At 46.5% G+C, this 9,484-nt stretch overlaps 2 protein-coding genes across 2 annotated transcripts; one reads left to right on the top strand and one right to left on the bottom strand.

Moving 5' to 3' along the window:
• Positions 1–290: 290 nt before the first annotated feature.
• LOC123060341 (DEAD-box ATP-dependent RNA helicase 20) lies at positions 291–4,239 on the bottom strand. The gene is made up of 10 exons (XM_044483021.1): positions 3,942–4,239; positions 3,600–3,847; positions 2,552–2,731; positions 2,295–2,456; positions 1,974–2,128; positions 1,605–1,697; positions 1,413–1,498; positions 1,100–1,326; positions 780–1,013; positions 291–634 (listed from the first exon to the last, which is right to left on the bottom strand). The coding sequence occupies exons 1-10, from the start codon at positions 3,995–3,997 to the stop codon at positions 585–587; spliced, it is 1,491 nt and encodes a 496-aa protein (XP_044338956.1). The 5' UTR covers positions 3,998–4,239; the 3' UTR covers positions 291–584.
• Positions 4,240–4,368: 129 nt separating this feature from the next.
• On the top strand, positions 4,369–7,225 carry LOC123060343 (mini-ribonuclease 3). Its single transcript, XM_044483024.1, has 7 exons — positions 4,369–4,678; positions 4,946–5,067; positions 5,290–5,379; positions 5,722–5,774; positions 6,271–6,373; positions 6,588–6,703; positions 6,782–7,225. Exons 1-7 carry the CDS (start codon positions 4,453–4,455, stop codon positions 6,828–6,830), a joined length of 759 nt encoding a protein of 252 aa, XP_044338959.1. The 5' UTR covers positions 4,369–4,452; the 3' UTR covers positions 6,831–7,225.
• The last annotated feature ends 2,259 nt before the right edge of the window (positions 7,226–9,484 follow it).

Here is a 9,484-nt window from a genome sequence, read left to right as displayed (position 1 = left end):
CAGTACACCTATCATTCCCATCTAGTTCGAACAATGCTTATGACCACAACCTTATGAAGGAAAGCTGTGACCATACGATCTACATTTATCGTGACATGGTGAGAGGGGAAAAAAATCCCACTGTACCGATCGGAAGAAACCCCATTCTAGGTTCCAGCTGACAACCATAACAGCTATTTCTCATTAGTGGTGCTAGTACCACAAGAGGAAAAGAAACAGAAGAGGAACTGCACAAAACTAATGATGCATTGATATTCAGTATTACGGACCCAACGTAGGTGAGTGCGGTATTATGGAAATAAATTACGCCATGTATTGACATTGATGGGACCAAAATATGAGTTTTGCTGTCACTCAGCAAAACTGACAACTGAACTATTTTCTACTGAAACTGCATGATTGTGACACATTTCTAGCTATTAGACAGAATGGGTGAACAGGTTTCAGTCAACACAACATGGTATCCAAAGTAAATAAATCCACTTTTACCGGACACTAGCCAAAAGATCTAGTGAGCCAGAAATACATGATCATCCACAAAGAAAGCTCAAATACCGCTCTTTGCAACAACTGATATTTTAATGTCAGCTCCATGAACGACCACCTCCATGCCCCCTGTATCTATCACGATGACCTGCGAAATGCAATAATAATCAGACCCAACTCAACAAGATGGCTTTCAACAATCTCTTGGGGTAAACAAAATAATGGGTGCAGAACAAAGAATCAGCGGATCTGTATATCTTGAAAAAAAAAAAGCAATCCAACAGAAAACTTACCCAAAGAAGGAGGTGGTGCACCACGGCCCATATTAGCTAATTCAGGGCTGACCTTTTGCCCAGCTTCAACTAAAATGCTAATAAGATCCTTGGCAAATCTGGCGTTAGCAGCCGTGAAAAAGCTGTAGGCTGTCCCTGTTGCTCCAGCTCTGCCAGTTCGACCAATGCGATGGACATAATCCTCCAGAGACCCCGGAAAGTCATAGTTAATGACATACTTGACATCCTTAACATCTGTTTTCAAGATATACAGAACACATGTTAATCTCCCTGTGTTACATAATTTATAACTTATTGTTTCCGAGGGAATTTCTGTATACCTAAGCCTCGAGCAGCAACGTCAGTAGCTGTCATAATAGGGCTTTTCCCCGACTTGAATTCAGAAAGAACCCAATCTCTTTCAGCTTGGCTCTTGTCACCATGGATAGACAGAGCAGGCCAACCATCCATTCGAAGCTGTCTGGTGATCTGATCGCATCCTTTCTTGGTGTCCATGAATATTAAAATTCGGCTGCCATCCATTATATCCTCCAGTAGATTGACCAACCTTTATGTCACAATGGTTCAGTATTAAGGCGCTGAATTAGCATTTTGAGTACATATTATGTAATTGAAAATGAAACAGAATCCTACTTGTTATACTTCTGACTCTCAGATAATATCTCAACATGCTGAGAAATAGCATGATTAGCTTTCAGTTCTTCAGAACCAATTATAACCTGCATCACGCCAAATTAAAATTTGCTGAAATGCAACACATAAAGTCGAATACTAGTAGTATGTAAGAAATCAGCTAGCACAACGAACTGTGGGTACAATGTTCACCTTGTATGGATCAAAAAGGAAAGTCCTTGCTAGCAGCTCAACTTCCTTTGGCCAGGTAGCACTCCAGTAAAGAGTTTGTCGATCTGGACGAATCTGAAGCAGGATATAATCTTTTGACATCATTTTTTAGACTTGCCAAGTTTCAGTGAAGCCAATACTAATATTGATGGGTAATGGATAATAACTATATGGTGGATAAATGATTTGACAACCTCATCATAATAACTCAATTTATAGCGAAAATGACAATGTGCAAGTCAAAAAGGCACACATCAAATGGAGAAGATCAGAACATTGATTTGCACGTACATTCAGGATTTTTACCCTTAAATGCAATAAATCGTGTGGTAGGAAAAGGAAGAGGCTTACCTGAGACACAATTTTCTTAATCTGAGGTTCAAAACCCATGTCTAGCATTCGATCTGCCTCGTCTAAAACAAGGTATGTGACCCTCCGCAAATTTGTGTGATGTGATTCGATCATATCAATTAGTCTTCCTGGCGTGGCTATAATAATTTCAACACCTAACACAAGAACAATCGGACTATCACCAGCCATGTAAAGAACCAATAAAAACCAACACAAATAGCAAGTAACTAAATCAGTTGAGTATAGACAAACAGAAAATCCTTTCAAACAGGCACATGCAGTCATGCACACATGAGTGAGTGAGGGGGGAGGGGGGAGAACCTTTTTGAAGATCACGAACTTGAGGACCTTTTGGGACACCACCATATATGCATGTGCTTTTTATCTTTGATGATGCACCAAATTTTGTTGTCTCCTGCTGTATCTGGACAGCAAGTTCACGTGTAGGGGCTAACACAAGAACAATCGGACCATCACCAGGAGCTTGAATAACAAAGAATGTATCAGCCTTTCAGATTATTATTATCCAGAATGATTCCAGGAAAGTAAATCAAGAAATATAAGCACCATATTCGCACCTAGAATAGGCTGAGCATTAACATGAACAATGGCAGGTAAAAGGTAAGCAAGTGTTTTTCCAGATCCTGTTTCAGCAATGCCAATAAGATCACGCCCCTTCAGTGCCATTGGCCAACCTTGTGACTGGATAGGGGTAGGTTCTGTAAAGCCAGCTTTTGTGATTTCTTGCAACACGTAGTCTGCAAAAAAGAAATGAAGGACCTTAGGCAAGCAAGTGGAAACAGAGGCTGTGAGATGATAAAGCTAAGGAAGCATAAACAAAATAATAATCATGTATCTACGAATAGCAACATTTTTCTTAAACAAACAGCACAGTTTTATACATAAAGAATATAAATTTAAGAACAAAGGTGGAGGAAAACAAAGGCAGACGCCAAAGGGTATCATAATATGGTGCTACAATTTCTCCAGATGCATGAGCTTTCTGATTATAATGTGATGCAATGTGAGGACCAGGAAACTCCTAGTTGGTAAAAAAGTACAGTAATAAATATACTTTTACCACTTTGTTTTCAGTTCATAGAACACATACTATGCATCAAGTATCTTCAAAGCATGAAAATAAAAATCTAAACTTCTGGCAATAAGTGCAGTGACTGGCACACGCAAGAGCAGGATAACCAGTGCTATTATGCCCTAATATCCTATTGTTGATTACTCACATATGTAGGAAAAATGGGAGAGCTAACTAGCTAAAATTTGTGATTCAATGAGAATCACTGCTTCACAGGGCAGGCCTTTTCCCAATCAGCTAACAGGACCAACTCAGCCCAGTGACATGAGGGTATTTGCTAGAATTACATATAGGTGCATCAATATTATGCTTTTTGAGTGTGGTATGATAGAAACAGAGCATCATGTGATACAAGGAGGCACATAGCCAAATGAAGACGTTCCTGTTATTCGATTTTAAGCAATTCAACACAGATGCTAACGAGAACTTATCCTACTCCCTGCTGATTCTATCAAGTTTGTGCGCCTGAAAGCCTGAAACACAACAGTTGCGCACGGGGAGAGAAGGAGCTACGAAGAACGCCATGGCCTAACCTGGGAAGCCGACGTCGCGGAAGTCGCGCACCGGCTTGGGCACGTCGTTGCCCTCGACGGTGATCTCCCGGCGGCGGCGGTAGGCCTCGACCTCCTCCGCCGTCATGCCGGCCACCGCGGGAACCTCCACGTAGAAGTTCTTCTCGAACCGCGGCAGCCCGTCCAGCTCCGCCGCGGCCGCCGCGGCGGCAGCATCCGGCTTTCCCGACGGCGCGAACGCCCTCGTCCCGCCACCGAACGCCCCCTCACTGCCAACACGGGCAGAATAGGTAACCAACCGGACCTAGAACCAGGATTACTAGGGCTGCTGTTAGGCTTAGGGTGTGGAGCGGAGCGGGTTACCTGCGGCGGTCGCGGTAGGAGCTGGGGTCCGCCGCACGGCCGTCGAAGCGGCTCATGGCGGCGGTCGCCGGCGGCAGCTAGGGTTTAGCGGCCGGCGGTGGGGGGCTCGGCTCCGGTGAGGGTGCGCCGAGGCGGCGGAGGGCTCGATTCGGCAGGCCGAGGAATTCTAGAAGAAGCAAGCAAAGCTGATGGCGGCGGCGGCGCGGCGGAGGCGATTCGAATTGGAAGTGAAGCGGAGGCGGCGAAGTTCAACAGGCGAGCTCCGCGTGCGGCATTCGGGTAGTGCTCGAGAGATTTCACCCTTGTAGGCGTATTTCCCACAAATACGCAACCCGACTAATGAAACGTCTTCCCATGTCTAACGGAAGCGTAAAATGGGAATGACTGCACTGCCAGGTGGGCCAGCTCGGGCCGCGAACAGAGGAAGAGGGGAAATTATCCACGGCGGGAGGCTGTTTATTATCCATTTGTATCCTCGACGGCGCGAGAGTTTTGCCTGCGACCGACGACGATGGCCACCGTCGCGGCGACCATGGCGGCGCCGACGCGCCACCGCCAGTTCCGCGTGCGCGCCGCCTGGGACATGAATCCGGGCGCCGCCACCGTCGCCGTGCCGAAGCCTTCAAAGGCCAAGCCCAAGCCCGCCCTGGGGCAGTCGCCGGCGACGGCGACCACCCCGGCGCGCGCGCCCCCTCCCACGCACGCCGACCTCTTCGCGCGCAGCAGCGAGGGCCAAGGTATCTGTCTGTCCTCCCTCAGCTCTGCCATCCCGGCCATTTGCTCCACGTTCTAATCCCCTGAAGCTCTGGCAGCATATGCTGTCAGTGAACAACTGGAGGCAGTTGGTATCAGGCAATTACATACAGAACTGGTCATCGAGAACTTGACGAAAACTAGTTCCATATCGCTGTGCCTGCTCTAGTTTTAGGGCCGTGTAGTTACTACACTATTTAGCCAGAGAAGTTTGTAATTCTGTCAATTGATTGTTGGTTGCTTCGTATTAGCAAAGAAGAGCACATACATGGGGTTTGAGAAGTGGTGGTTGCCGCCCGCGCCAGAGGTGAAGAAGCCCCGTTCACTCTACAACGCGGCATCGCTGGCATACTTGGGGGACTGCATATATGAAGTGAGAATTGGTCATTTTGTTCTTTGGTCTTTATGCATTTTACAGTTACTGTTATGTAGTTACTATATTACATGTAGCTCAACATAGCTGTCCCTTTTGACCTTCATTTGCTCTGGGTTTACTATATGATGTTCCTGACGGTGCTGAGACAATGTGTACTAGTTTTCAACTCCAAGCTTGTTTGTTGTGAGAGAGATCTGACTCTTGCTCTTTGTGATACAGCTCTATGCTCGGAGACACTTCTTCTTTCCTCCACTGAGCATCAATGAATATAATAAGCGTGTGATGGATGTTGTGAAATGTGAATCACAGGTCTGATATGGCTCTTCTTTATCCTCTGATCAAACAGCTTACATAGACTAAATGCTTCAGTATGGTATGTTCGTTGATTGTGATGTAGAATTTATCTTTATCATCTATGTTTATCTATTGTATCATAGCCTTCATATTAACATTTTCCGCACATATCAATAGGTTTTGTCTCCTAATGTTGTTTCAATTACTGCTATTTTAATGGCTGTAGTTCAATTTCTGAAGAGCACTCGTTTTGTTTGCCTTTTCTCCCTTCTGTTTGCTGCATATAAGAGAGTGCTTTGAAGCATCACAATGTCAGGCATATTTTCACATCAATTGTCATTTGTTTCCTTCCTTCAGGATCTGCTGCTGAACAAACTCCTGGGAGAGGATTTTCTAACTGAAGAAGAAAGGTAAATCTAGTTAATCTACCTTTCTTCTTCCGTCTTCGATGTGTGTCTTGTACCTACTTGTTTCATAATATGATACATGCAGCTTTCTTGCATATTCTCGAAGAAAAAAAGTAAAGCTATGTTTCTAGCATTTTACTGCCTACTACTCCCTCCGCTCCGAATTACTTGTCTTGGATTTGTCTAGATACGGATGTATCTAGACTCATTTAGTGCTAGATACCTCCGTATCTAGACAAATCCAAGACAAGTAATTCGGAACGGAGGGAGTAGGAAACACTATGCACTAGCCTCTATACACATGATTGAACTTCCATGCGGTGTTAGTGCATCAGTATTTAGGACGTATGAATTCATCTTCCTAGAGTTGCCTTTGTACTGCGCCACGTTTCTTTTCTCTGCATTATATAGAATATGAACAAATGTAGTATTGTTTGATGCTTTCTCATCTGTCTAGTACCTGTGACCTGTGAGTTACTTAGATAATCATGTTCTGTAGGGACATACTTCGTTGGGGAAGGAACATCGTTAGCAGCAAAACTCGTACAAGAAAACGGGCAGGAATTGCAGTGTACAATCGAGCATCTTCACTTGAAACACTGGTTTGTTCTACAACTAACAGTCATGTTCACCAAATATCCTGACTTTTTTCCCTCACAACTAAAGAATTGTGGATCTCTCTCTTCTGTTATAAGTTGCAATGTTTCTTTACTAACTATAAGTTGCAGTGTGGTGTCCTCAATTGTAAAGACTAATCCTCACATTGTTTCTTAGAGGACTAAATTCTCACATTGTTGGTGATGTTACTGCTATTAGATCGGATATCTTTACCTCACGAATTTCAAGCGCTTGGAGCAAATGATGTTCCAGTTAGGATTCACAAGTGGTGCTTCATCACAGAATATTGCAGATGAGCTGCGCTCAAGCTTCCAGTAAACATCCTTTATTTGTGCTCCTCTGGTTCCGGTTTTTAATCTGCGTCTGTGCTTACTAATGAATGTTTCTGCCAGGAAAACAACATCAACTTCTGTACAATCTCAGCAACCTGCAAAGCGATGAGCAGTTTCAGTATGTAATGAACTGAACCGGAGTTTCTTTGATGACGCAGCGACTGATACAAGCACGCGTCACTTGCAGCACACGTGTTCCAAAAGTTAAGACTTAAAAGAAAAATGAGTGAATGTTGTTTGCGTGTAGGCAAGATCGAGTTAGTTGAGGAACATATATGATCGTGCATACTGGAGGCCGTGCAAGAGGCTGATGGTTATGATCAGAAGATTGTGGCACATCGAGGTCATGATGATTCTGATCTGAAGATTGTGGCACATTAAGGTCATGAGCACAATTGAGACCCAAGCTTTGTGTGGATTCCGTGTAAGATATGAGATGTATGGAATGAATTGATGTTGAATGCTGATATAATCTCAGTTTATTCTAGGGTATATTTCCCATTCTTTTTTTGACCGCAAATAGACTTTATTTCTCAAATAATAGACATGTCATTTACAAGCAGATGAGAAATAAAATCAGGGATCTAATCATCCCAAGAACTAGAGGATCTAGTAGTAGAAGAGTTTTTTGCTAATTCATCTGCCACCTAATTGGCCTCTTTATAGCAATGTTTGAAGGATATGGAAGCAAAGTCCATCATAAGCTGTTTACACTCTGTGATGATAGCTACCTTCGGGCCTAAATAATCATCAACTTGGTCCATAGAGTCCACTGCGAAGAAACAATCTGATTCAATTTCTATATTGTTGCATCCAATGTGAGTTGCCAAGCATATCCTGTTTCTAATGGCAGTTAGCTCAGCTAAGTCAACTTCATTGATGTTTGGAACAAACCAACTTGCTGCAGCAATGAAATCACCCCGGTTGTCCCGAGCCACTGCACCACAAGCACCTGATGGGTATATTTCCCATTCTTCTTAAGAGCATCTTCAACAGCCGCCCAACACGCCGCATGCTAAAAAACACTTTCCCGTGCGCCCTTCGCCTGGTTTTGTGCGGCCGGCAGCGCTGGCTCCAACAGTCGCGCTAAAATGCAGCGCATGCGCCGCTTCAGCAGCGCGCAAAAAATGCAGCACGCGTGACTCGCCGGGGCATTGCCATATATTGCATCGTCGGCCGCCGACTCAACGAGTGAGCTCGCCGGCACTTCGGTAGCCGCCGCGCCCGTCACACACCCTGCAAGCTTCTTCATCCTCGCCTTCGAGGTGCCGGAGCCGTCCGCCGCCTTGTTCTTCTTCGCGGATGTCTTACCCTTCTTCGGTCGCGCCGCATTGGGGAGCTTCGAGGGGGGGGGCGGCACAGGGCGGCGCCGGCGCGATGCCACCCGCGTCGAGGTCAACCGCGATGGCATGAAGCAGCCGCGTGCGAGGCCGATGCTCGGAGGAGCTCCAGCGGAGGCGAGTCCAACGCTCCCCATGCTAGGGTTTGCGGCGGCGGTGGAGGGGTCGCGGCTGTAGGATGGGGTGAGCGCGGTGCCGGCGCGTGCGTCCATCGGGTCAAGTTCGCCGGCACCGGCGCGTGCGGGGCGAAGGTGGCGGGGAGGAGAGAGTGCGGCGCGAGCGCTCGTGTGTGTCACGCGTGGAAGCGGGCGCCTCAAATACACAGCACGAGTTGGCGATTCGGACCGCGCGCCCAACTCCGTATGCCGCGCGTGCGGTTATTGCATGCCCGCTGGAGCCACTCTATCGGTTGCGCGCGCGGAAGCAGGCGCCTCAAATACACAGCACGAGTTGGCGATTCGAACATCGCGCCCAACTCCGTATGCCGCGCGCGCGGTTATTGCGTGCCCGCTGGAGCCACTCTACCGGTTGCGCGCGCGCTAAAATAACGAAATTTATGGCGCGGCGCTTGTTTAGCGCGGCTGTTGGAGATGCTCTAATAAAGGGGAGTGTCGGTGTCAAAACCGGCGGATCTCGGGTAGGGGGTCCCGAACTGTGCGTCTAGGCCGGATGGTAACAGGAGACAAGGGACACGAAGTTTTACCCAGGTTCGGGCCCTCTCGATGGAGGTAAAACCCTACGTCCTGCTTGATTAATATTGATGATATGGGTAGTACAAGAGTTGATCTACCACGAGATCGAGGAGGCTAAACCCTAGAAGCTAGCCTATGGTATGATTGTTGATGTGTATGTTGTCCTACGGACTAAAACCCTCCGGTTTATATAGACACCGGGTAGGGTTAGCGTTACATAGAGTCGGTTACAATGGTAGGAGATCTGCATATCCGTATCGCCAAGCTTGCCTTCCACGCCAAGGAAAGTCCCTCCCGGACACGGGACGAAGTCTTCAATCTTGTATCTTCATAGTACAGGAGTCCGGCTGAAGGTATAGTCCGGCCATCCGAACACCCCCTAATCCAGGACTCTCTCAGTAGCCCCTGAACCAGGCTTCAATGACGACGAGTCCGGAGCGCAGATTGTCTTCGGCATTGCAAGGCGGGTTCCTCCTCCAAGTACTTCATAGAAGATTTTGAACACAAAGATAGTGTCCGACTCTGAAAAACAGGTTTCCACATATTGCCATAGAGAGAATAATATTTACATAAATCTAATCTGCTGACGTATTCCGTAGTGTGACATCACACCACGGCCAAGCTTTTATTCGAACCGTTTTACTGTCCCATCTCAACGCGTTATGCGAGGTGGTTTCCTTGGCACGTCTTGTTAAAGCAGAGATCGTGTCCCCTTATTCCGGGATTCTCAT

This window comes from Triticum aestivum, chromosome 3A (genome assembly GCF_018294505.1).
Source record: "Triticum aestivum cultivar Chinese Spring chromosome 3A, IWGSC CS RefSeq v2.1, whole genome shotgun sequence".
Classification (NCBI taxonomy): domain Eukaryota; kingdom Viridiplantae; phylum Streptophyta; class Magnoliopsida; order Poales; family Poaceae; genus Triticum; species Triticum aestivum.
Note: the sequence above shows the minus strand (reverse complement) of the source record. Positions and strands in the feature narration are given on the sequence as shown.

Coding starts and splice junctions, on each gene's coding strand:
- LOC123060341 (XM_044483021.1), bottom strand. CDS start 3,997: ATGAGCCGCTTCGACGGCCGTGCGGCGGACCCCAGCTCCTACCGCGAC. Junction 1,698..1,973: donor TTAAGAAAATTGTGTCTCAG/GTAAGCCTCTTC, acceptor ATCCTGCTTCAG/ATTCGTCCAGATCGACAAAC. Junction 1,499..1,604: donor TCCTTTTTGATCCATACAAG/GTGAACATTGTA, acceptor GGCGTGATGCAG/GTTATAATTGGTTCTGAAGA.
- LOC123060343 (XM_044483024.1), top strand. CDS start 4,453: ATGGCCACCGTCGCGGCGACCATGGCGGCGCCGACGCGCCACCGCCAG. Junction 4,679..4,945: donor GCGCAGCAGCGAGGGCCAAG/GTATCTGTCTGT, acceptor GCTTCGTATTAG/CAAAGAAGAGCACATACATG. Junction 5,068..5,289: donor TGGGGGACTGCATATATGAA/GTGAGAATTGGT, acceptor TTTGTGATACAG/CTCTATGCTCGGAGACACTT.